General features: G+C 39.1%; 1 protein-coding gene and 1 long non-coding RNA gene across 5 annotated transcripts in view; one reads left to right on the forward strand and one right to left on the reverse strand.

Moving 5' to 3' along the window:
• The first annotated feature begins 2460 nt into the window (after positions 1-2460).
• Positions 2461-27827, forward strand: LOC137418541 (uncharacterized). Its single transcript, XR_010982653.2, has 4 exons — positions 2461-2474; positions 2796-2831; positions 3567-3721; positions 27725-27827. It is a non-coding gene; the product is annotated as an uncharacterized LOC137418541 (long non-coding RNA).
• Positions 17785-27983, reverse strand: part of LOC137418543 (protein brambleberry-like) — a 31794-nt gene continuing 21595 nt past the window's right edge. The window contains exons 7-12 of one of the 4 annotated variants that reach the window (XM_068104627.2): positions 25292-25498; positions 25039-25159; positions 24913-24959; positions 18870-18946; positions 18190-18269; positions 17785-18098 (exon numbers count right to left, since the gene is read on the reverse strand). In XM_068104627.2, coding sequence (XP_067960728.2) covers positions 17954-18098; positions 18190-18269; positions 18870-18946; positions 24913-24959; positions 25039-25159; positions 25292-25498 — 677 coding nt within the window. In that variant the 3' untranslated portion in view covers positions 17785-17953. Of the gene's footprint in view, positions 18099-18189; positions 18270-18869; positions 18947-24912; positions 24960-25038; positions 25499-27983 lie in introns of all 4 variants that reach the window. The other 3 variants (XM_078784389.1, XM_068104626.2, XM_068104628.2) reach the window with 3 other exon arrangements.

The raw sequence follows: 27983 nt of genomic DNA on the forward strand, positions 1-27983 counted from the left end.
GTTTTTAATTACGTGGTGGGAAGGTGTTTTTAATTACGTGGTGGTGAGGTGTTTTTAATTACACGGTGGTTTTGTGTTTTTAATTACGTGGTGGGAAGGTGTTTTTAATTACGTGGTGTTGAGGTGTTTTTAATTACGTGGTGTTGAGTTGTTTTTAATTATGTGGTGTTGAGGTGTTTTAATTATGTGGTGTTGAGGTGTTTTTAATTATGTGGTGTTGAGGTGTTTTAATTATGTGGTGTTGAGGTGTTTTTAATTACGTGGTGGTGAGTGGTTTTTAATTACATGGTGGTGAGTGGTTTTTAATTACGTGGTGGTGAGGCGTTTTTAATTACGTGGTGGTGAGGCGTTTTTAATTACGTGGTGGTGAGGTGTTTTTAATTACGTGGTGGTGAGGCGTTTTTAATTATGTGGTGGTGAGGCGTTTTTAATTACGTGGTGGTGAGGCGTTTTTAATTACGTGGGGGTGAGGCGTTTTTAATTACGTGGTGGTTATGTGTTTTTAATTACGTGGTGTTGAGGTGTTTTTAATTACGTGGTGGTTATGTGTTTTTAATTATGTGGTGTTGAGGTGTTTTAATTATGTGGTGTTGAGGTGTTTTAATTATGTGGTGTTGAGGTGTTTGTAATTACGTGGTGGTGAGGTGTTTTTTATTACGTGGTGGTGAGGCGTTTTTAATTACGTGGTGGTGAGGCGTTTTTAATTACGTGGTGGTGAGGCGTTTTTAATTACATGGTGGTGAGGCGTTTTTAATTACGTGGTAGTTATGTGTTTTTATTTATGTGGTGTTGAGGTGTTTTTAATTATGTGGTGGTGAGGTGTTTTTAATTACGTGGTGGTGAGGCGTTTTTAATTACGTGGTGGTGAGGAGTTTTTAATTACGTGGTGGTTATGTGTTTTTATTTGTGTGGTGTTGGTGTTTTTAATTACGTGGTGGGTAGGTGTTTTTAATTACATGGTGGGTAGGTGTTTTTAATTACGTGTTGCTGAGGTGTTTTGAATTACGTGGTGGTGAGGTGTTTTGAATTAGGTGGTGGTGAGGTGTTTTGAATTACGTGGTGCTGAGGTGTTTTGAATTACGTGGTGGTGAGGTGTTTTGAATTACGTGGTGGTGAGGTGTTTTGAATTACGTGGTGGTGAGGTGTTTTGAATTACGTGGTGGTGAGGTGTTTTTAATTACGTGGTGGGGAGGCGTTTTGAATTACGTGGTGGGGAGGCGTTTTGAATTACATGGTGGTGAGGTGTTTTGAATTACATGGTGGTGAGGTGTTTTGAATTACATGGTGGTGAGGTGTTTTAAATTACGTGGTGGTGAGGTGTTTTGAATTACATGGTGGTGAGGTGTTTTGAATTTCGTGGTGGTGAGGTGTTTTGAATTATGTGGTGGTGAGGTGTTTTGAATTTCGTGGTGGTGAGGTGTTTTGAATTACATGGGGGTGAGGTGTTTTGAATTACATGGGGGTGAGGTGTTTTGAATTATGTGGTGGTGAGGTGTTTTGAATTACTTGGTGGTGAGGTGTTTTAAATTATGGGGTGGTGGGGTGTTTTGAATTACTTGGTGGTGAGGTGTTTTAAATTATGTGGTGGTGAGGTGTTTTGAATTACTTGGTGGTGAGGTGTTTTAAATTATGTGGTGGTGAGGTGTTTTGAATTACTTGGTGGTGAGGTGTTTTAAATTATGTGGTGGTGAGGTGTTTTGAATTACTTGGTGGTGAGGTGTTTTAAATTATGGGGTGGTGAGGTGTTTTGAATTTCGTGGTGGTGAGGTGTTTTGAATTACATGGTGGTGAGGTGTTTTGAATTATGTGGTGGTGAGGTGTTTTGAATTATGTGGTGGTGAGGTGTTTTGAATTACTTGGTGGTGAGGTGTTTTGAATTATGTGGTGGTGAGGTGTTTTGAATTATGTGGTGGTGAGGTGTTTTGAATTATGTGGTGGTGAGGTGTTTTGAATTACATGGTGGTGAGGTGTTTTGAATTATGTGGTGGTGAGGTGTTTTGAATTATGTGGTGGTGAGGTGTTTTGAATTACATGGGGGTGAGGTGTTTTGAATTTCGTGGTGGTGAGGTGTTTTGAATTACTTGGTGGTGAGGTGTTTTAAATTATGGGGTGGTGAGGTGTTTTGAATTATTTGGTGGTGAGGTGTTTTAAATTATGTGGTGGTGAGGTGTTTTGAATTACTTGGTGGTGAGGTGTTTTAAATTATGTGGTGGTGAGGTGTGATCGTCACAAACTTCCAATCTGCACCTACCCCTCCCGTATGTATGTGCTGAGGGGTTCTTTTTTTATTTTTTCAACCTAAATTGCTAATAAAAATGTAATATGACAAACACTACAAATAAATTTGTACAAATTAATTGTTTGTATTATGATTGGTAGGTAAATCATGACAACACAGCAACTCGGGTATAGTCATTTTTCCTCAGCTAAAATAAGCCCGTGCCTCAGTAACGACGCGTGGTGAGGCGAGCGCAGTGAGTTGAGCCAAGCTCGTACTGTATATATACATATAGAATTTTTTTTTTTAATTGAAATCTTTCGCGATTTAAATGATTCAAAAAATATTTTTCGTCCTTGTGGACCCTCTGCAGTGTGAGCCCGGCGACGAGGCGCCATTGTTAACCCAGTGTTACCTGTTACAGTAAACATTCACAAAAAGAGCTTGCAGTAACTTTGGTTTGTCGAAATTATTTCTGCGTGTAAATACGTCGTTACACGCTTTTGTCCTTTTGTTTGTTTTCTTTCCAGGAACCGAATTGAGTGATGGACTGATTAAATTCATGTCTCCCTAACAGAAACAGAGGCTGGTACAATATGGAGTGAAATAAGAGGTGAAAATATGGAGTTCTGTTAAAGTTATTGTACAAGACAAATACTCGTTAAACACACACACACACACACACACACACACACACACACACACACACACACACACACACACACACACACACACACACACACACACACACACACGAACCACCAAGGTGACAGGTTATAGCTGTGTATCTTATAAGAAAATCATTGTATCAAATGAGTACCTTGATCTTGTCGATAAGCGTTGAATTCTCAAGTACGTCCGGATGGATTGCGACAACAAATTCTTCATATCCATTGGATTTCAAAACAGCGTAGCCATTGATCAAACAAACAAGTAGATGGAATGTCAGGACACACGTCAAATTGCTGATTGCCATCTTTTGCCAGTCATCTACCTTTATCTCTCAAAATGGACTGCTTCTGTTCCCTTATGAATAGAAAACCAAGGGCAGAACTGAATGTTGAAATCTCGTGAGAAACCTAGGTGTAAATGGTAAACAAGTCCTGCCTACGCCTGAGGCTTGAAGTTTTTGAATGCAAAAATGGCTGCAAGACATAAGTTTGCAGTGACAAATATGTCAAAGTGACAAATATGTCAGCAGGCCTAAGCTTCTGTACAGTTGTAGTAAGCTAAAAGCAAATCCATTTTAACGTGTGCCCTCCATTTTAACGTCATTTTGTAGCTATTGTTGTTGTTGTTGATGATGTTTCCTGTGGCTGCTGGTTGCATCATTTTTCCGCTGATGCAGTGCCCCAATTACCAGTGAGCTGGTACGGCACTCAATTTGCCGACGACCCCGGAAGGATGACAGGCTGAGTCAATCCCCCTGGCATTAATTCAACAATCCACCGGGATTCGAACTCAGGATCCTCGGACCCCAAGACAGCACCCTAACCATAAAAGGTACTATTGTTCTACAAGGGCAAAACATGTATGCACAGAAATACTAAGAAATAAAAGATGACCTTCTGTGCTCTTGCCTCACACATGTACAGTGCCTTCAGAAAGTATTCAGACATCTTGACTTTTTCACATTTTGTTGTTACAGCGTGGATTTAAAATCGATCAACTTGAGATTTTTAGCCGCGTCACAGACGCTGCTCATGGGGTGCCCTCTGCTGTTGTTGTTGTTCTTCTTCTTCTTGTTCTTCCTCTTGTTGTTGTTGTTGTTGTTCTTGCAGAGAAGACAAAACCTCAAAGTTCCACCCATTCTGGGAACCATAGCTCCACCCATTATGGGAGAGGCTTCATATAAACAAATATCCACCATTTTATTAACTCGCATAGCTTTGAGGCCTGTTTTGTAGGCCCGTGGTGTCTTGCTCTCTCTCACACAGTTTTCTTTCAAATCAAATTCGATATATAATTTCATTTTTCACAGTCGCTAACATAGTTTTAGACTCGGTTGAAAAAAAACGGGAAGAAAATCCGATGAAAGTTGCCCTTTATAGAACGAAATGAATTCTCAAAGGCCTGTAACTTCAAGTCCATTGATATATTTTTTTAAATCGCGGCATGGTCAGTCATACACCGCCCGAAATAACAGATGGGAAAATGCCGAGATATATTAAAAATTCGTCCATTTGATGACAATCGTCACGATGAAATATTTAATTTATACGTCGTCACAATAATGTGGAGAGAGGAGCACAGCTTCGTTCACGTGTCGCCACACACGAGAAATTGCCGAGATATATTTTTTTACAATCACGGCATGGTCAGTCATACACCGCCTGAAATAACAGACGGGAAAATGCCGAGATATATTAAAAATTCGTCCATTTGATGACAATCGTCACGATGAAATATTTAATTTATACGTCGTCACAATAATGTCGAGAGAGGAGCACAGCTTCGTTCACGTGTCGCCACACACGGGAAATTGCCGAGATTTTATTTTTTTTAATCGCGGCATGGTCAGTCATACACCGCCTGAAATAACAGATGGCAAAATGGCGAGATATATTAAAAATTCGTCGCCACACACGGGAAATTGCCGAGATATATTTTCACTTTGCACAAAAATAACATCAAGTAATCGAATCAACAGGAATGTCCTGTGCCTATAACATCGACGTTATAGGCACAGCTGCATCTAGGCATTGTGTAACATCGACGCGGCTTTTGTTTTAATTAAAACTTTTTGTACTTGTTTTGTCACTGATCTACACATAATACACCGTAATAATGTCAAGTGGAAATATATATATATATATTTTTTTTTAAAGAAACTTTTACAAAATAATTACAAATGAAAAGCTCAAATGTCTAGTCAAAAAGTATTCAACCCCTTTGATACAACACTCCAAATTGAGCTCAGGTCCTTTGATCATCCTTCAGATGTCTCTACAACTTGATTGGAGTCCACCTGTAGCCAATTCAATTGATTGAACACGATTTAGAGGAAAAAAACAAAAACAAAAAAAAACACATTTCTATGTATGCCCGACAAATGCAACAAAATGTGAAAACTTTCTGAAGGCACTGTATTCTTCATTTGATCTCCATTCCAAATTGTGAGTATATAGGAATACTGTAATAAGTGACTTCTCTGTTCCAATACTTATGGAGGGCACTGTACGTACATTCATACACATGTACAGAGAAATGATTTTTTTTTAAAGCATTTTGAAATTGTGTAATTTATACATACATCATGCATGCATATATTGAATGAAAAGGGTTAGCGATGACTTGGCAGAGGTGGAGAAATGAGCAACTCCATCTGTATACAAAGCTCCATATGGTCGAATGCAATATATCGTGTCTCCGAAACAAACTCCAACTGTCTGGCTTCCCGTGCTCATACTGTTGCTTAACTGCAGATAGAAGTGTGCAAGGCGATTTGCGAGTTCCTAAAACTGGCTTGCGGTATAGGGTTTTAACCAAACACTAAGGGTACGATCCCTGAAAGAAAACCTCTTGGCATCAGGAAAAGACTCCGGGGCCGTGGAAATCTTTGCACCAATTCAACTCACAAGTATGGGTGTGATACAGTTTGAGGTACCCTGTGGGCATGCTTGTCTGCTTATGTTAAAAATAATGTTGAACCACGAGAGAAAAAGATCTTGATAACCTCAGTAACCACGATGACGACAAACTGTCTGATGAATCTCACATTCCCAAGAAGAACAAACAAAACAGTCTACACAAAGCCACAAATGAACATGAATTATCACAGCGGCATGAGTATGTATAATAATAATTAGTGAGTGTGGACGAGTCTGTAAAAAGCTCGGCTTATAGTGTATAGTTGAGTTGGAATCTCAAATGTCAGAATGATGACAAATAGGTTAAGGGAGGTGGTAGAAATGTTAAGTCGAAGGAAGTTAGACATTTGTTATCTTCAAGAACGAAGAGGGAGAGGACAAGTAACTATGAGTCGGTACAGCAAAAGAGAAAAATGTTTCTTTGGTTTTGAGGAGAGGACACAAAGGCAGGTGTAGGTGTGCTCGTGAAAGACGTTTATACAGAATGTCTTCGAAGTGAAGAGATATAGTGCAAGGATTATGACTTATGATGCTTAAGCTTATTATGGGACGAATGGTCATGGCTGTTATTTGAGCAGATGCAGCTGAAGTCAACTTAACTGGAGGAGAATGATTTGGGGATGAGCTTGGATATTGATATTTGGTGGAGAAGCGAATGGATATGTTGAGGAAAATTCAGATGATTTTGAAGGGGTACACAGAGGTTTTGGTTATGGTGACAAATGTGGTATGTGAGCATATGCGTACGAGAAATGGCTGAAGCTACAACAAGGATGTCAACACATTATTTCTCCAATGAATCGGCATTTTGTGCGTTTATTCAGCCAAAGAACAGCTCGTGTGTGTATAATTATAACGGTTGGCTGGACGATCACATGGTTCGACACCGCTGATACTACGTGACACTGTTGCAATGAACCACCATTTCAGAGTAAATGTGTTGAGACAAACTCCGTTGTGCGTGTTTTTATCACTCTCCGAGCTCGGCGAAAAGTGGCAACATTTTGGGGGCTCATCTGGGATCGAGAGCGGTCTGTTGGCAAGTGACCACTAGTATGGTGGAAGACCCACAGTTACCACGTCACTGTGGCGACTCAGACAATGGAAGACCGCAACCTGAATGTAATAGGCCAACTACAGACTTGGCATTTAATATGGAATATTTTTTTTTTCTTGACTTGGGTTTCCTTTCTGAACTCAGAATATCAATCTGGTGAGTTTCTTTTACGCTTCGGTGATTTATTTGATAAAAGAACCATGTCACTGATTGTCGGTCGCAGCAAGAAGTCAATAACAGGATTATATCACAGGTGGCATGGCAAAATGTACGGACAGGTGCATTTGATGATTGGCTTCACAATCGGGTATATAAGGGTTGTTGCGTTCTGTATTAGTGGAAAACAACTGCTGCACGTCTACAAAAGTTATTGCCGCTTCCTCTGGAGATGGTCCGTCAACTCGACAATGCTGTTTGTCATGGTGGTGGCTTTACGAAATTCCGGCATGAAACAGTGTGCTATTGCTCGGCAGTATGGCATCACAAGGTCAGGTGTCAAAGATCCCGAAACGAAATGCTCAGAGGGGTGTCCCTCCTCCAATATCGAGGCCAGGACGACCCCGCAGAACCACAAGGAGGGATGATCGCCAGCTGCACCGGTTAGTCCGCAATGGCCGTACCAAGTCAGCAAATCGGCTTAAGGCTGAGTGACAGCAACTGACAAATGTGCCTGTATCCAGAGGGCTAGTCAACCAACGACTGGTTCAAGCAGGCTATCGTGCCAGGCGTCCCCTGAGAAAGCCACGCCTGACAAGACAACACCACCAGCGCCGATTGCAGTGGGCCAGAGAGCACCGTCAATGGCAGCCAGGACACTGGAATCATGTGATCTTCAGTGACGAGTCTTGATTTCTGGTCTATCGTCAAGATGGCCATGTCCGAGTGCGCAGACAAGTGCATGAAGCCTACAACGAAGATTGTATAGTGCCGAGAGTCCAAGCTGGAGGTGGTGGGGTGACCGTTTGGGCTGCTTTTCATGCAGGGGGAAAAACTGACCTGCTTGTTCTGAATGGAAACCTGAACCAGTTCAAGTACAGGGCCATTCCGGAAGAAACATTGCTTCCATTTGCTCATGTAGCCTTTCAAGGAAACTTTGTCTTCCAAGATGACAATGCACAGCCTCATCGTGCTCGCATGATCCAACACTTTCTTGCTGACCATGGTGTAGAGCATATGGAGTGGCCTGCCATGTCCCCGGATATGAATCCGATAGAGAACTTGTGGGCAGAATTAACACGTCAAATCGACAACTTGGACCAGCAGCCGACCTCTGTGCGTGAATTGCAGCAGGCTATTGTAACTGCATGGCAAGCGATTCCTGTCCAAACCTTGGCAAATCTCGTGAACAGCATGCCTCAATGTGTAAGTGCTCTCCTGAATGCTCGTGAGGGTTACACGACGTACTGAACTGTAATTTTACTGTCCGTAATCCCAGTTATAATTTAATTTTTGTTAAAAAATTTTTTGGCTAATGTGCAAAATAAAGAAATACTTCTGGAAAACGTACAGAAGTTTAACACAGTACTGTCCATGAATTGAGTTCAATATCAGTTGACATCACTTTCAAGGATCAATTTATTTGCTTTCAAAGGTCAAATGTGTTTTTGTTTCTTTTATAGGGCACATTAACAAAATCTAGAATAATTTCAACATAATTCCAATGAACTTTTGGTTCCAAGTCAACTTGAAAAGTAAGCTCACCCCCACAAAAAAATATTCCATATTAAATGCCAAGTCTGTATATACACTGCATCTGGATGGTTTAAAGGATTTGATGGCGTATGCAATTGTGGATGCTGATTTGAGTCATCGTTCCAAAGTCATGGATGCTATTTTACATTTTATTGCCAATGAAAAATTTTCATTCTCCCACCCATCTCTGCTCTACAACCCGTCTGCTCTCCTTCCCTCCACCACCCCTCTCCCTCCCTCCAGGCCCCAACTGAATCCTCCGCTCTCCTCCTCCCCTCGAGGAGTCAAGGCAGTGAGGGGAGGGGTTGGAAGAGGGAGGGGAAGGGGAATGGGTGGGATCTCGATCTTCCACCCTTCCCCACCTTCCAGACCCCAACTGAATCCTCCCTTCTCTCCCACCTTTCTCTGCCCCCTCCCATTCTCAGTGAGGGGCGGTGTGGTAGGAGGAGGGAGGCGAATCGATGGGAGGAGGGAGAGGAAAGGGTGGGATGAGGAAGGGGAAGGGGTTGGAAGAGGGAGCGGCCAGGGTGAAGGAGGGGAACAAGTGGGGTGGGAGAAGGCAGAGGACGGAGTAGGATGAGAGAGGGAAAGGGGTGGGAGGAGGGATCCTGCGTTGCCTAGCAACCCCTGGTACCTTTGCAAGTTTAAAATTAAGCTTGATTCTGTATTAAACGTTGTTTGGTCATTATTTAATTTTACCGTTATATTTATGCATCACGATAAATTTAGGATAATTTAACAGAACTCAGCGATTCACAATCGTTTTAGTGGCAATTCACTGAACATATCCACTTTATCCAGTGAGATTGTGTATTGGACATCGTTTCCACCGACTTCACAAGCAGTATATGTTGGACCAACTTTGGAGACCAGTACTGGCCGACAAAACGTCAGACATCGGTCACTTTTTGCATTACGCAGAACTTGTCGGTACATATGAGAAATATATTACATAGGACTTGGACATTTATGTTGCAAGATAAATTACGTTTTGTCGTTTGGGGAACTTGTCTTGAAAATAAACTACAGCAATCTTTGTCCATAAAATACAGCATCAACATTATCACTCCAATTCTAATATTCTTCAAGATCCCTATTTCAGTTATTTGAGAACACGTCTCATCTAGTGTTGGCATTGAAATTACATGAATAACTAAAGCTCAAGTACAGGTAATGGACCAAAAAAAAATGGAAACGCCAATGTAAAGTCAGTTAACAGGGTGTTGGGCCACCACGTGCACCCATTACGGCCTGTATGTTCTGTGGCAGAGAGAATCCACTAGTGTCTGGAATTCTGCAGGTGGGATGTGGCACCATTCTTCCATGAGAAAGTCAATCAACTCACACCTGCTTGATGGAGGTAGAAATCAGTCAGGCATCGCTCCAGAATATCCCATAAATGGTCAATAAAGTTAAGATCTGGTGATTGAGAAGGACATGACATGGATAACATCAGTGTCATGCTCATCAAACCATTGGGCAACCACACGTGCTCTGTGGATGGGGGCATTGGGGGGAAGGGGTTCGCCTGTGGCAGCCATGCTAGCCATAACTATAGACAACCAGGCCTGTGCAGCACTTTTATACATGACAGAAAGCATATTGGGATGCCGTTTGCTTAATTAACACATGGGCCAGACGTCTGGAAGTTGTTGCTTGGTGTCCTGTATTTACCAAAGCATTTCCAGTTTTTGGCCACTACCTGTACGTCCACAAATTTACTCAAAAACAAAGGAATAATGCAATTTCTGGTGTGCTTACATTGAAGCGACCTGGATTCCCAACAGAAGACAAGATGGTGCCAAGCTGGCTGCTGCTCCTGCAAGCACCAACTACTGTAGTCGATTGAAAGATTAGTCACCAACCTTTATATTACCTTGGTCGACTGTAGCGGCCACATTTGCTCACTCAAACATGTGCTGATCTACAACAACCATGGAGGCCCTTCAGAATTTTACTTTTAGTTGTAAAACATTAGAGGAATCTCATGCCTCCGCTGCTGAAGGCATTTTTTCGAGGTTGTCTGTCCGTGCATGATCAAGATTTGTTACTGAGAACATGAAGCACTGAAGATTCATTTTGACCAAACTATGGACTGTATTACAAAGATGAATGGATTCAATTTTAGATAGAACAAGTACAGATACATTCAAAGTACACCGCCCCCATGCCAAATAATTAAATATCCTACAGCGGGGCATTGACGGTGCGCCTCCGGCGCCCGGCAATACCGCAGTGCACCTCATAGAGGCTGCATTGGGAGGGAGAGGTGTACACTAATTGATTGATTAATTGTATAATTAAAATCAATAAAAGATTATCACAAAATATTTTCTTAATCAATTGGCTAATAGCATAACTAAATCACTAGTGCTTCACCCGAAGATGTATCTTTTAGAAATTTAATTAAATGTCATTATTAAAAAAACAAATAATTAATTGATTAATCAATAATTAATCAATTAATCAATAAATAATGAATCGATTAAATGATTAATCAATAAATCAAAAATATCCTTGATAGCCACATCACTTGGTCACTGTCATGTCCAAATATTAGCTTCCCAGCTCAAAAGGTGCCTGAGATATTGGCCAAATGAGAAAGAAAATAAATAAATGATTAGTAATGAAAATAAATAAATAAATCATTTAAAAAATTAATTATTAATCAATTCAGTCACAGAACACATAAACCACCACCATTTCATCAGAATCTGTAACTGAAAAAAAAAAACATTCGTAATTAATCAAATAATTAAATAATTAATCGATTAATTGATTAATTGATTAATCAAAAAATCAAAATATCCTTGATAGCCAAATCACTTGGTCACTCATGTCCAAATATTAGCTTCCGAGCTCAAAAGGTGCCTGAGATATTGGCCAAATGAGAAAGAAAATAAATAAATGATTAATAATGAAAATAAATAATGATCATTAAAAAATCAAATTATTAATCAATTCGGTCATAGAACACATATAACCACCACCATTTCATCAGAATCGGCAACTTCAAAAAAAAATTTTTTAGTCATTAACCGAATAATTAAATAATTAATCGATTAATTGATTAATTGATTCAGTAATAAATCAAAAATTGCCTTTGCAGCCAAATCACCTGATCATTGGCATGTCCAAATATCAGCTTCCTAACTCAAAAGGTGCCTGAGTTAATGGTCAGAAGAGAAAGGAAATTTGATTAATTAAATAAGTACTTAATTAATCGCTAATAATTAAATAACTTCAATTAATTGTTTATTCAAAAAACAAAAAACATTTTTGACAAAGGACTTGCTCACTACTGTGCCGAAATTTCAGCTTCCTAGCTCAAAGGATGGCTGAGATATCGTCTGGACAAACAAACAAGAAAACAAACAAGAAAGAAAACAAGTAAAGCTACATTCAAAGTACACCGCCCACATGCCAAATAATTAAATATCCTACAGCGCGACATTGCCGGGGCGCCTCTGGCGCCCGGCAATACCGCAGTGCAGCTCATTGAGGCTGCATTGGGAGGGAGAGGTGTACGCTAATTGATTGATTAATTGTAGAATTAAAATCAATAAAAGATTATCACAAAATATTTTCATAATCAATTGGCTAATCGCATAACTAAACCACTAGTGCTTCATCCGAAGATGTATCTTTTAGAAATTTAATCAAATAAGTCGTGAAGAAAAAATGAAATAATTAATTGATTACTCAATAAATAATTAATCGATTAATCAATAAATAATTAATAGATGAAATGATTAATCAATAAATCAAAAATATCCTTGATAGCCACATCACTTGGTCACTCATGTCCAAATATTAGCTTCCCAGCTCAAAAGGTGCCTGAGATATTGGCCAAATGAGAAAGAAAATAAATAAATGATTAGTAATGAAAATAAATAAATAATAATGATAAAAAAATTAAATTAATCAATTTGGTCAGAGAACACAAACTACCACTATTTCATCAGAATCTGTAACTTAAAAAAAAAAAATTTCTTTGTCATTAATCGAATAATTAAATAATTAATCGATTAATTGATTAATTAATAAATCAAAAATAGCCTTTGCAGCCAAATCACCTGGTCATTGGCATGTCCAAATATCAGCTTCCTAACTCAAAAGGTGCCTGAGTTAATGGTCAGAATAGAAAGGAAATTTGATTAATTAAATAAGTACTTAATTAATCGCTAATAATTAAATAACTCCTCAATTTATTGATGAATCAAAAAACAAAAAATAAGTTTTTGACAAAGGACTTGCTCACTACTGTGCTGAAATTTCAGCTTCCTAGCTCAAAGGATGGCTGAGATATCGCCCGGACAAACAAACAAGAAAACAACCAAGGAAACAAACAAACAAAACGAGAGTGAAAACTGAGTACTCCCTTTCAGCGTGCGTCACTGCCGAGCCCCCTTTGGTGCCCAGCAATTACGATTTGCAATGCCTGGAGATGGCATAGGAAAGGTGCGGTGTATAACAAGTACAGATACATTCAAAGTACACCGCCCCCATGCCAAATAATTAAATATCCTACAGCGCAGCATTGCCGGGGTGCCTCTGGCGCCCGGCAATACCGCAGTGCAGCTCATTGAGGCTGCATTGGGAGGGAGAGGTGTACACTAATTGTTTGATTAATTGTATAATTAAAATCAATAAAAGATTATCACAAAATATTTTCATAATCAATTGGCTAATAGCATAACTAAACCACTAGTGCTTCATCTGAAGATGTATCTTTTAGAAATTTAATTAAATAAGTCATTAATAAAAAATTTAATAATTAATTGATTAATCAATAAATAATTAATCGATTAATCAATAAATAATGAATCGATTAAATGATTAATCAATAAATCAAAAATATCCTTGATAGCCACATCACTTGGTCACTGTCATGTCCAAATATTAGCTTCCCAGCTCAAAAGGTGCCTGAGATATTGGCCAAATGAGAAAGAAAATAAATAAATGATTAATAATGAAAATAAATAAATAATAATCATTAAAAAATTAAATTATTAATCAATTCAGTCATAGAACACACAAACCACCACCATTTCATCAGAATCTGTAACTAAAAAAAATAAAAAATTTTTAGTCATTAATCGAATAATTAAATAATTAATCGATTAATTGCTTAATTGCTTAATTAATTGAATCAAAAATAGCGTTTGCAGCCAAATCACCTGGTCATTGGCATGTCCAAATATCAGCTTCCTAACTCAAAAGGTGCCTGAGTTAATGGTCAGAAGAGAAAGGAAATTTGATTAATTAAATAAGTACTTAATTAATCGCGAATAATTAAATAACTCCTCAATTAATTGATTATTCAAAAAACAAAAAATACCGTTTTGATGAAGGACTTGCTCACTACTGTGCCGAAATTTCAGCTTCCTAGCTCAAAAGATGGCTGAGATATCGTCCGGACAAACAAACAAGAAATCAAGAAAACAAACAAACAAGTACAGATACATTCAAAGTACACCGCCCCATGCCAAATAATTAAATATGCTGCAGCGCGGCATTGCCGGGGCGCCTCTGGCGCCCGGCAATACCGCAGTGCAGCTCATTGAGGCTGCATTGGGAGGGAGAAGTGTATGCTAATTGATTGATTAATTGTATAATTAAAATCAATAAAAGATTATCACAAAATATTTTCATAATCAATTGGCTAATCGCATAACTAAACCACTAGTGCTTCATCCGAAGATGTATCTTTTAGAAATTTTATTAAATAAGTCATTTATAAAAAATTAAATAATTAATTGATTGCTCAATAAGTAATTAATCGATTAATCAATAAATAATTAATAGATGAAATGATTAATCAATAAATCAAAAATATCCTTGATAGCCACATCACTTGGTCACTCATGTCCAAATATTAGCTTCCCAGCTCAAAAGTTGCCTGAGATATTGGCCAAATGAGAAAGAAAATAAATAAATGATTAATAATGAAAATAAATAAATAATAATCATAAAAAAATTAAATTATTAATCAATTTGGTCAGAGAACACATAAACTACCACTATTTCATAAGAATCTGTAACTTAAAAAAAAAATTTTTTTTGGCATTAATCGAATAATTAAATAATTAATCGATTAATTAATAAATCAAAAATAGCCTTTGCAGCCAAATCACCTGGTCATTGGCATGTACAAATAACAGCTTCCTAACTCAAAAGGTGCCTGAGTTAATGGTCAGAAGAGAAAGGAAATGTGATTAATTAAATAAGTACTTAATTATAAATAAAAAAAATAACCACCTTTAGAGGCCATTTTTCCCCGAAAAGCGGGGGTTGGCCTTTTTCGGGAACCATGGTTGTTGTTGTTTTTTGGTCCCCTTTTCGAAGCAATGTTTTACGGCCGGATGCCCTTCCTGACACCAACCCTTTTTGCCGCCTTTAACGACAAACAGGGAATTACCAGTGAACTGGTACTCAATTAGCCGACCTCGGAAGGATGACAGGCTGAGTCAACCCCCCTGGCGTTAATTCAGCGATCGACCGGGATTCGAACCCAGGATCCTAGGATCCTAAGCCGGCACCCTAGCCGCTAGCCCAACACCAGGGTTAACTTAATTAATCGCTAATAATTAAATAACTCCTCAATTTATTGATTATTCAAAAAACAAAAAATATCTTTTTTGACAAAGGACTTGCTCACTACTGTGCCGAAAGTTCAGCTTCCTAGCTCAAAGGATGGCTGAGATATCATCCAGACAAACAAACAAGAAAGCAAGAAAACAAGAAAGCAAGCAAACAACCAAGGAAACAAACAACCAGAGTGAAAACTGAGTACTTTCTTTCAGCGTGCGTCACTGCCAAGCCCCCTTCGGTGCCCGGCAATGACGATTTGCAATGCCTGGAGGTGGCATAGGAAAGGAGCGGTGTACAATAATTAATCGATTAATTGATTAATTAATAAATCAAAAATAGCCTTTGCAGCCAAATCACCTGGTCATTGGCATGTCCAAATATCAGCTTCCTAACTCAAAAGGTGCCTGAGTTAATGGTCAGAAGAGAAAGGAAATTTGATTAATTAAATAAGTACTTAATTAATCGCTAATAATTAAATAACTCTTCAATTAATTGATTATTCAAAAAACAAAAAATAACTTTTTTGACAAAGTACTTTCTCACTACTGTGCCGAAATTTCAGCTTCCTAGCTCAAAGGATGGCTGAGATATCGCCCGGACAACAAAGAAAGAAAACAAACAAGAAAACAAACAAACAACCAGAGTGAAAACTGAGTACTCCCTTTCAGCGTGCGTCACTGCCGAGCCCCCTTCGGTGCCCAGCAATGACGATTTGCAATGCCTGGAGATGGCATAGGAAAGGTGCGGTGTACAACAACCAGAGTGAAAACTGAGTACTCTCTTTCAGCGTGCGTCACTGCCGAGCCCCCTTCGGTGCCCGGCAATGACGATTTGCAATGCCTGGAGATGGCATAGGAAAGGAGCGGTGTACAACAACCAGAGTGAAAACTGAGTACTCTCTTTCAGCGTGCGTCACTGCCGAGCCCCCTTCGGTGCCCGGCAATGACGATTTGCAATGCCTGGAGATGGCATAGGAAAGGAGCAGTGTACAACAAGTACAGATACATTCAAAGTACACCGCCCCCATGCCAAATAATTTAATATCCTACAGCGCGGCATTGCCGGGGCGCCTCTGGCACCCGGCAATACCACAGTGCAGCTCATAGAGGCTGCATTGCGAGGGAGAGGGGTACACTAATTGATTGATTAATTGTATCATAAAATCAATAAAAGATTATCACAAAATATTTTCTTAATCAATTGGCTAATAGCATAACTAAACCACTAGTGCTTCATCCGATGATGTATCTTTTAGAAATTTAATTAAATAAGTCATTAATAAAAAAACAAATTAATTGATTAATCAATAATTAATTAATCGATTAATCAATAAATAATGAATCGATTAAATGATTAATCAATAAATCAAAAATATCCTCGATAGCCACATCACTTGGTCACTGTCATGTCCAAATATTAGCTTCCCAGCTCAAAAGGTGCCTGAGATATTGGCCAAATGAGAAAGAAAATAAATAAATGATTAATAACGAAAATAAATAAATAATAATCATTAAAAAATGAAATTATTAATCAATTCGGTCACAGAACACATAAATCACCACCATTTCATCAGAATCTGTAACAGGAATTTTTTTTATTATCGTACTTCATTGAATAATTAAATAATTAATCGATTAATCGATTAATTGATTAATTAATAAATCAAAAATAGCCCTTGCAGCCAAATCACCTTGTCATTGGCATGTCCAAATATCAGCTTCCTAACTCAAAAGGTGCCTGAGTTAATGGTCAGAAGAGAAAGGAAATTTAATTAATTAAATAAGTACTTAATTAATCGCTAATAATTAAATAACTCCTCAATTAATTGATTAATCAAAAAACAAAAAATACCGTTTTTGACAAAGGACTTGCTCACTATTGTGCCAAAATTTCAGCTTCTTAGCTTGAAGGATGGCTGAGATATCGCCCAGACAACCAAGAAAACAAACAAACAAACAACCAGAGTGAAAACTGAGTACTCTCTTTCAGCGTGCGTCACTGCCGAGCCCCCTTCGGTGCCCGGCAATGACGATTTGCAATGCCTGGAGATGGCATAGGAAAGGAGCGGTGTACAACAAGAAAGAAAACAAACGAGAGTGAAAACTGAGTACTGTACTCCCTTTCAGCGTGCGTCACTGCCGAGCCCCCTTCGGTGCCCAGCAATGACGATTTGCAATGCCTGGAGATGGCATCGGAAAGGTGCGGTGTACAACAAGAAAACAACCAGAGTGAAAACCGAGTACTCTCTTTCAGCGTGCGTCACTGCCGAGCCCCCTTCGGTGCCCAGCAATGACGATTTGCAATGCCTGGAGATGGCATAGGAAAGGTGCGGTGTACAACAGGTCAAAGGTCATGTTCTCTTTACAACAACAACAAAAAAAAACTTCACACACCATAACTTGAGTTCAAAGCATCTGACATTGTCCCTTCTACTTGTCGTTTCTTCCCCTATCTAATTTTTAATGTGACCTTCCATTGACGACTAACGTGGGTGGTTCATATCCATTGAAGGATTCAAGTCAAATTCTGCTTTGAGAATGAGCCATGATTAAATGCAAAGGTGGGGTGGGAAGAGGATTGGAATAGAAAATCTTTTTTTTTAATGTAAAGCTTCAATTACAACTCAAGTGGTTTAATTAAGTTTTAATGGAACAGCAAAACAAGGCACTGCATTAAAAAAAATTGAAATGTTAAAACCTAAAATATCAGTACATTGTAAGAAAAAACAACATTTTGAAAAGTTAAAACGACAAACCACTCCATCATGTGGAGAGATGCAACTGGGCAGCCCATCTAAATTTTTCATTTGGAGATTGGCTGAAAGAATGATCTCCTACTACAATGGATATTACAAAATTCTTCACCAGCCATGGATCGGTTCTTGCAGCGAAGGCCTACACGAGTTACGGCAGTGCAATGTTCTTGTGGACCGAGCAACGTTGATGACCTGAGGAATTGAAAATATGGATCACAAAAAACAGACAAGAATAAATATAAATTGTTCTTCAGTTGGATGATTAACATCAATTGGTACATACATTGATGGTTTGCCAAATTTGCTGGACGATTCCAAAGGGACCTTTCTTTGCCAGAGGCTTGAATGTTCCACGATGGAAGACTTGCAGAAAGACAAATAAAACAATGTGCTTATAAAAGAATCAAAGAGTAACAAAGGTGCAAAACATGCATCAAATTGGAATGTAAAAAAAAAAAAAAAATTAAAGAAAAAAAAAAAAGAAACGAAAAAAAAAGAAAAGATAGTCAAGGAACACATTTACATTCAATCAGGTATTATAAAACTTGTGTATATTATTAACAGTTTCATTGCAATACAGTGCAATGTCTAATCTGGCATCCTTGGGGCCAAGCAGTTGCCAGATTATAGAACCTAGAAACAGCCCCCCCCCCCCCCTCTGGGATCCACATGGGCAGAGGACTTTACTTTGTGTCCATGGACATTTTAACCCAATCAGCATGTATTTCACCCATCATAGGAGCTGGTGTAGATGTGCTCGGAGGTACAAATAGGTAAATAGGTACGCATCTCTGTCGCATTGCTGAAACCACTCATACAGTACGTTATCAAGGTTGGTCGATCTTGCCCCATGAAATGTTTCTGCTAGGCAATGCCCTTATTCAGGTCACAGCATATAATTTCAGCTTTTTACATCGTTTAACGTCGTATATTGTGCAAAGAATAAGAAAACCAGCAGATTACCTCTTTGCCCTGAAAAGAGTTATCGGCAGCAACCCATATTGGGGATTCCCAAGAACCATCCATCCTGTCAGACACTTCTGGAAAGAAAGAATTCAAGGGAAACAATTTTTGTAACACTGAAGAAAACCTTCAACCCCAGATCAAATCCAATGCCAAACAAAAGCACATAGTCAGTCTAGTATGACAAGAACGCTTCGGAGAGGCTGCATTCAGCATATAGAACTGCACTCGGTAGAGCACAAACCTCCGCTCGGCTCAGCATTTTACATTTCGTATCCCACTGATAGGCCAGATCTGGATCCAATATTAACCAAATATAATCGGCTTGTTTTGTCACTTACCCAACTCATCCACCAAGTCGTCATAAGTCATCCAGAACTTTTTGAAATATATATATATATACTACCTTTAGAGTGGAACTTTTTGAAATATCATGCTACATATTTGTTTTGTGGCCCTATCACTCAATCACTGTGAAGAATCACAAAAAAAATTAATTCTCGGATCCAGATCTTCACTAAAATCTAATCAATTCATCCTTGTCACACACCCAACCTTTCCACCAAGTTTTGTCCGAATCCGTCCATAACTGTGATATTGTCCTGTAGATCATTTTTGTATATCACCAGTCCTATTGCTTAATGGCAAAGATTCACTTAAAAAAAAAAAATCGGATCCAGAACAAAATCTAATCTTTCCATCTGTCTCACACACCCAACCTCTCCACCAATTTCGTCCGAATCCATCCACAACTTTGAGAAATTGTTCACAGACGGACAAAGACAAATGTGAAAACATAACCTCCATCCACCTTTGGTAGTAACAAGAGGGAGTAAGGGGGTTCATTTCCCTTTGAATATAGTCTTCACCCAAAACCAAAACTCAATTTTAACGCCCAATGCCTAAGCTCCAGAGACAGAGTTGCCAGCAGTGTCCTTAACTGACATCGATTAACGGCCGCTGTCCTTTGCAATCGTCCTGAAGTCCTTTCATCCCCCAATGATAAAGGCAACCTATTTGCTGAACGTTTCGCTGCAAACTCCACGCTTGACCAAAATCAGTCGTTGCTGACTTATCCATCCCAAATGGACATTAAGCCACTGTCATCTTCACTTCAGAAATCTGGGAAAGTCACCTTTGGGGTGGACATTTCAAAAGCTACTGGGCCAGATCATATCGCTGAAATAGTGCTTGCCAGAATTGTCCCTCATTCTCACAACTATGCAACCTATGCCTATCAAAGTCGGTTCTCTCACCTTGCTGGACAGGAAGTTTGCTTCAGTTGTACCTGCATTTGAAAGGCTCTGAGAAATGTGATCCATCCAACTATAGGCCAATCAGCCTTCTTCCCATAAGCAAAGTTTTTGAATGAATGTCTTATCAATCAGCAGATTATGACTTTCCTGGAAGACCCCAATCTCCTAATTGAAGCTCATTATGGATTCCATCATTTACAGTCTACTACAACAACAACAACATGCATTTTAAAGGCCATTTTCCCTGCTAGAGCGGGGGTTAGCCTTGCGGTCCCCATGACAATCTTCTCCATTTTGCCCTATTTTCTGCATCTCTCCTTGTTAACCCCCTTTCCCGCATTTCTTCTTCCACCATCTTCAGCCAAGTCTTTTTCGGTCTTCCCCGTCCTCTGCTTCCTTCTACATTCATTTCCATCACTCTTCTCAACCAGTCACTTTCATCCTTCCTCAACACATGACCAAACCATCTCAACCTGTTCCTCTTCACAGCATCAATCACAGGCTCTATTCCCATCATCTTTCGCAATTCATCATTTGTCTTCCTCTCTCTCTCAACGATACTCCACACATCCACCGAACCATTCGCATTTCCACCCTTTCCAACCTTCGTTGCTGCTCTACGTTCATTACCCATGTCTCGCTCCCATAAATCATAACACTTCTCACACATGCAGCATACACCTTTCCCTTCAGCTTCAACGACACTCCCCTCATCAGCACGCCACCCAGTTCCCGAAACGTCTTCCATGCACATCTCACTCGAGCAACCGTTGCCGAGTCTGATCCACCTTCTCCATTCAGCATGTCTCCGAGGTAGCAAAATGTTTTCACACCTTCCAGCTTCACGCCGTCTCCAAGATCCAACTCAACATTTCCTCCATCTGCAGCTCCCTCTGTGCACACCTTACATTTGAATGTAGCTGCCACACTGGTTAATGACCCTCTCAGACCACTACATTTTTGATGAACCCACTCAGCGCACTTTGTACATTGAATGGAGTTCACTCCGACACCCTTCCTACACACAGCACAGGGCCACTTCCCAGTTCTTTCCACCTCACCACATGCTTTACCACTTGCCATCACCTTCGTCTTTCCGATATTCACCTTCAGACCTTTTGTCTCCATACATTCCTTCCACGTGTTCATCTTTTCCTTCAGTCCATCCATACTTTCCGCACACAACACCAGATCATCTGCATACAACAACTCCTACGGTAAACCCTCCTTTAGGTTCTGAGCCAGCACCTCCATCACAGCTACAAATAGTAGTGGACTTAGTACCGACCCCTGATGCATTCCCACCTTCACCTCAAACTCACCACTGTTCCCGTCCTTCGTCCTTACAGCTGTGCGTGCTCTTTTGTACATTGCCATCACTACTCTGATCAACCATTCCTCCACTCCTAACTTCCTCAATGCCCATGTCAATACTTTGCGTGGTACCCTATCGAATGCTTTCTCCAGATCAACAAACCCAAGAAACAACTTCTTCCTCTTCTCCATGTACTTCTCCTGCAACTGCCTCACAATGAAAAGCGCGTCTGTTGTTCCTCTTCCTGGCATGAATCCAAACTGCATTTCGTCGATCTTCACTTTCTTCCTTATCCTCCTCTCCAACACCCTTTCCAATACCTTCATTCCATGCTCCAATAACTTTATCGCTCGGTACGAGCCACACTCCAGAGCGTCACCTTTTCCCTTGTATAGAGGGACGAGGGTACTCACTTCCCAATCCACTGGAATGCGGCCTTCTTTCACCACCAGATTACAGATCTCTGTCATTCTCTTCACACCCCAACTTCCTGCTGCCTTCAACATATCTCCCACAACTCCCGTCGGCCCTCCCGCTTTTCTACCCTTCATTGCTTTTATCGCTTCCTCAACTTCCTTCTCAGTTATCTTCTCTGCCGGTCCTAAAACAGGGTTACTCTCCATGTTGCCATCCCATTCATTCTCTGTATTCAACAGCATTTCCATATATCTTTTCCATCTTCCTTTAATTCCATCTGGGTCGACAACGATTTGTCCCACTTCATCCTTCAAGCAACTCACCCCCATCACATCACACCTCTCTTTCGCTATCTGCTTTGCAATCCTGAATACTGCTTTCTGACCCTCTTCCGAATCCAAGCGTTCTCCGAACATTTTCCTACATGCCTCCTGCGCCTTTGCTACCTCTTTCTTTGCAGCCTTCCTGGCTGCCTTATAACTTTCATGCTCTGCTGTTTCTGCTCCCGTACCCTTCGCCTTCTGCCACTCCTTGAACTTCTTCCTCTTCTCGTCAATCCTCTTTCCAACTTCATCATCCCACCACCATGTTTCCGAGTGCCTCGGTGGTCCTTTTGTCCATCCACATACCTCACCAACGGCTCCCAACAGACAAGCTTTCATTGACATCCAACCACTTTCAAGCTCAACCACATAAAAACATTGCCTCAAAAAGGGAACCATGACAATTACAACTACATATGGGCAGGGTACAGCCCGAAGTGGAGATCGGTTTCTGAGGTTTGGGACATGGAATGTAGGGACAATGACAGGGAGATCATGAGAAGTGGTGGAAGTATTGGTCAGAAGAAGAGTGGACATATGTTGTGTGCAAGAGACGAGATGGTAGGGAAGTGGTGTGAGAATGGTGAAGGGTAGGCAGGGACAGAAATACAAGTTTGTGTGGCAAGGGTGCCCGGAGGGCTGGTGATGTTATTTCCCTCATAACTGAACATGTAAACCAGGCTCTTGACCGTTGACAAGGCCAGACTTGTAGCACTTGACATCGCAAAGGCTTTCAATACAGTTTAGCACAAGGGTCTCATTCACAAGCTAAAGTCATATAGCATTTATGGGCCTTTGCTTGCAATAATCTCAGACATTGCCAAATTTTTGTGTGGTTATGATGGTCAATCTTCTGCGGCCCATCTTACTATAATTCACCAAATGTCCGTCCGTCCGTTCAAAGGTACCGCAAAAACGGCTGAACCGATCGCAACGATATTTTGGGTGGGTAATCCTGGGAAAATAGGCTATATTGTTTTTCCAATTTCAGCGTTGGCCTCCAGCATTTTCAGGGTTGGACTCCCGCATAACGTTATTTTCTCGGGTGCCGCACAAACGGCTGCACGGGTCTTCACATCGAAAGGTTCTTATTTTTATATGTCCTTTAAATACATTATCACCCTTTTCAATCGAGTATCCAAACATAGTCTTATGTTTACGTGATTTAAGGTGAGACTTAAAGCCTCCCTTTCTAAAGTCCTTATTACAGACATCACAGTGTATATAACATTAGACAGCAGAGGCAGTTCTCCAGCATTGTCTATGCTTTTGTTTTAGATGGCGTGCCAAAGCACGCTTATGATAATCACGATTACAGTCACAATACGTTGTATTCACCATATTTATATATATATTAAAAAAAAAAAAAAAAAGATGGAAATCTCGTGGTAATTTATAGATACTTTTTCGCTTAAAGTAAAATTTCCTTGATGAAAATCTCAATGAAAACCACTTATTTTAGGTCGTCTCTTTGTAGGAGGTTAATTTTTTGTTTTTACTTGATAAATACAATGTATCAAGACACAAAAGACAAGTTTCACTCAATCTCTACATTTGTAAAAGATAGAGAAATATGTCAAAGATGTAAAATTGAAGATAATTATAACTACTGGATAAAACCAATTATGAGTGATAATATGAGTTCTTCAATTTCCTTCACTAGAGGGCTTTTAATATATCTGGAAGAACATCAATTAAAGTAGCTCAAACAAAAGTTTCACCTCTAATTTTAGCAATCTATTTTAAGCTGAAAAATGACATACCAGATGTTGAGCCTCTTGAATTCCCTGATACTCCAAATGATAAATTAGAGAATTGTCCAGCTTATGATAGAGAGGGATTAAACAGTCAAAAGCCCATAAACAATGTTTATTCTGTGATTATCTTTTAATTGATGATGATAAAAAAATATAACAAGAAACCTATTTTAAAATTACATCCAAAAATGAATCACTTCACAAGATTAATAAGAGTTTGAACATGAAGTACGAGGGTGATAATACACTTTTCCTTACAATGGGAGATTGATAAAATTAGGTTAATGTTTCAAGGATTTATGTTATTTGCTATTCACGATTGTAATTTTCAGGGAAATATCAACACAAGATATTATATAAATAAAATAAGAGAAATGAACGTTAAGCATGAGGGTGATAAATACACTTTTCCATACAATGGAAGAGATTGATCAAATTAGGTTAATGTTTCAAGGATTTATGTTATTTGCTATTCACGATTGTAATTTTCAGGGAAATATCAACACAAGATATTATATAAATAAAATAAGAGACATGAACGTTGAGCATGAGGGTGATAAATACACTTTTCCTTACAATGGAAGAGATTGATAAAATTAGGTTAATGTTTCAAGGATTTATGTTATTTGCTATTCACGATTGTAATTTTCAGGGAAATATCAACACAAGATATTATATAAATAAAATAATGGATTATCTTAAAATTAAACCTGAACTGAGGATAAAACATAGTTTCTCAAAAAGCCTGTAAAAAATTAGATGACTTGTTTTCCAAATATATAAATTAAGCATAAATGTTGCAATGAACGCCATATTCAGAGTTGTTGAAACCATTTTAAGCTTTATATGAATTCAAATCCTAACAATGTTACAATAACCAATAACCATGGTACAATACCAAAGCACGTTACATTGATGCAAAGATTTTCAAAATGCATCAATCCAATTAAATCACAGCCAGGTAAAAATGCCTACCTTTAGATGAGAGCAAACCCCCAAAATACTCTGGGTTCTTAAGCCTCCTGAAAGATATGGACAATCCATTTCAGGATAAAGCAGCCAATATTGCAGTAAGGAAAAATATGAGCAAACAAATCTCACTTCGCTGAAGTAGAGTGCAGTCTTGGTAGGGCAGCATCACCTGATGGTGATCTAATCACACAGTTTAACATCTTGTTGAAAGTCCAAAATCTGCATCTGATCCACTTCACCAGCATGCAACCTACTCGGGCGAGGGTCAACAGGTACCCATCAAAAGAGCCAAAGCTCAAATTACAATAAAGGCATTGCACAATTTGCAGGAATAAACTAATAATTTTACAAATACATTCGTCAAAAATACTTGTGTACCCACAAACGGATCCCATGAGAATAAACAGCGAAAGGAGCAAAAAGTCCATGGATGTTCCAATCTGGATCTTGACTAGAGCGTTGGTGGGAATGACCAGAAGCAAGAGTCCTCTTTGCAAGGCCGGAGCCTGCAAGAACACGGCAAGAAAAGCAGCTAGCAGAAAGAAGCCCAGGTGAGTTATACAAGTCTGCACTGCTGCCAAATGGTCTCCTGCAAAATATAAAAGTAACAAAACAGGTACAGATAAAGTACACCGCCCCCATGCCAACTAAATAAACATTTTCCAGCGTGCGGCATTGCCAGGGCTCCTTCAGCGCTCGGCGATGCATCCATGCAGCACATAGAGACACAGTATTGGGAGGGAGAGGTGGACAATATTTTATTAATTACATAATTAAAATGAATAAATAGTCATAAAACAATTAATTTCTTAAACAATTGGCTAATAGCATACCAAAACCACCAGTGTTTCATCCAAATTTGTAACTTTTGAAAATTAATTAATCGAAAAAATTAATCAATTGATTAACCAATAAATAATCGATTATTTGATTTATCAATAAATCAAAAATACCCTTTATAGCCAAATCACTTGGTCATTGCCATGTCCAAATATCTTCTTCCTAGCTCAAAAGATGCCCGAGATATTGCCCAGATGAGAAAGAAAATAAATAAGTGATAAATAATGAAAAATAAATACATAATAATGGTAAAATAAATAAATTATTAATGAATTGGCAAATAGAATACCTAAACCACCACAGTTTCATCTGAATCCAACTGTTAAAAAATATTAAGTAAAAAATCAAATAATTAATTCATCAATTAATTGATCAATAAATCAAAAATATCCTTTCTGGCCAAATCACTTGGTCATTGTTGTGTCCAAATATGTGCTTCCTCGCTAAAAAGGTGCCCGAGATATTGCCCAGACTAACAAAACCAACAAAGACTCAAATGGAGAGTACTCCTTTTCAGTGTGTGTCATCGCCGAGCCACCTTTGGTGCTCAGTAATGACGTCATGCAGCGCCTGAGGATTGAATAGGAAAGAAGCGGTGTGCAACAACTCGTATCAAGAGCACCCCAAACCTTAGAAAATATTTCATATGCGAGTGGGAAATACTTGAATGAGTTTAGGAACTACTTGAGAAACTCACCCTCTTCACACTAAATACCATGCTATTGCAAATGCTTTTTACCCAAACGAAGTAGTTACAGCATTCACTTGATGCCTCATCATATTACTTCGTTCGAAAATGGTCATGTTCTCCACTCTTTTCTCTGGTTTGAATTTGGGGCACTGCCTTCTGCAATCAGTTAAATCTCTTTTATCCAAGTCTTCAATCACACAGCAAGCAATCTCGACAACCATTTAACCTGCTTCACCCCAAAAATGTAATTTATTAAATTGATGTAAAAACACAAAATAACAGCTATGGGCAAGGCGTCCCCCCACCACACCCCTTCTCTGAGGACAAATGGGCAGAGCTTCACTTTAGTCTCCATCTCAGATAACAAAACAGTTGAAGGTTGCAACCAGATGTTATGGAAACGTCACAAAAACATCAGAAAATATTGAATGCTTAAAACATTTCAATGTTAATGGTTTTAATTTGTAATATCATAGGGTTTGCAAAGCTATAAAATAATATTACATAAATATTATGAGGTTTTTAAAACCCCTGGAAAAATAATGTTTCACAATGTTTGCCGTTATGTTTCCATGCCTCCGTTGACCAAGTCGCCAGAGGTATGATGTTTTCAGGTTGTCCGTCTGGCTGTCTGTCCTTCTGTGATAGGTTTTCGTTACCGCGATAAGTTGAGAATGGCTGAAGGCATCCTCGTAAAATTTGAAGGTATGTATAATGAGGTAAACATAAACCGATTAGATTTTGGGGTCACAGGGTCAAAGGTCAGAGGTCATGTTAGGTAAAAATCCTCTAACCACGATAACTTGTGAACCAGTGATGGAATTCTGACCAAATTTGGTACACTTATGTAGAATGATGTAGATATGAAATAACTAGATTTTGGGGTCAAGAGATCAGGTCATGTCAGGTGAAAATGTGATAACTTGACAACAGCTGAATGGATTTAAAGCAAGCTTGTAGTAAGGGAAACATATGAAAATCTGTTAACTAAATTGTTACCAAAAAATTTCTTCACCAATATGTTTGTAAAGGTGTGTAATAACACGTGTTAAAATGTTGAAGGTCAACTCCCGTGGGAAACCCAGAAAAAAAGCTGTTGAATTCGGGTACCGAAAAATTATTTTCGAGAATTTTTATTTTTTTAAATCGGCCCTTAAGTAACTTATGAGGGGTCAAATAAGGGTTTTTCATGATTCTGAGTTGATTGTTAACATTTATATTTCACCACAGACACTCCTTTGTGGAAAAATAATTTCTAAATATATCTCATTTTCTACTTTGCAGGACATGGAGTCTAGCAATGTGGATGAAGACGTTACTCCACCTGTGCTCAAAATTGCTTCATCTGTGCACGCTCGGATACACCAGCTGAAAGGCTCATACAGGCAACTCCAAAGGGATACTCAACTTTATTGAAACAAGCAGAAACTGTCGAAAATGTTACTGTTGTGGAACGTATGAAGGAGGCTCAAAAGGAAGGAAAACTGAGGTACCACCAGAAGTGTAAAAATGATCTGTACAACAACTTTGTTGCAACCACCAA

Source organism: Myxine glutinosa, chromosome 9 (assembly GCF_964187855.1).
Source record: "Myxine glutinosa chromosome 9, kmMyxGlut1.1, whole genome shotgun sequence".
Classification (NCBI taxonomy): Eukaryota; Metazoa; Chordata; class Myxini; order Myxiniformes; family Myxinidae; genus Myxine; species Myxine glutinosa.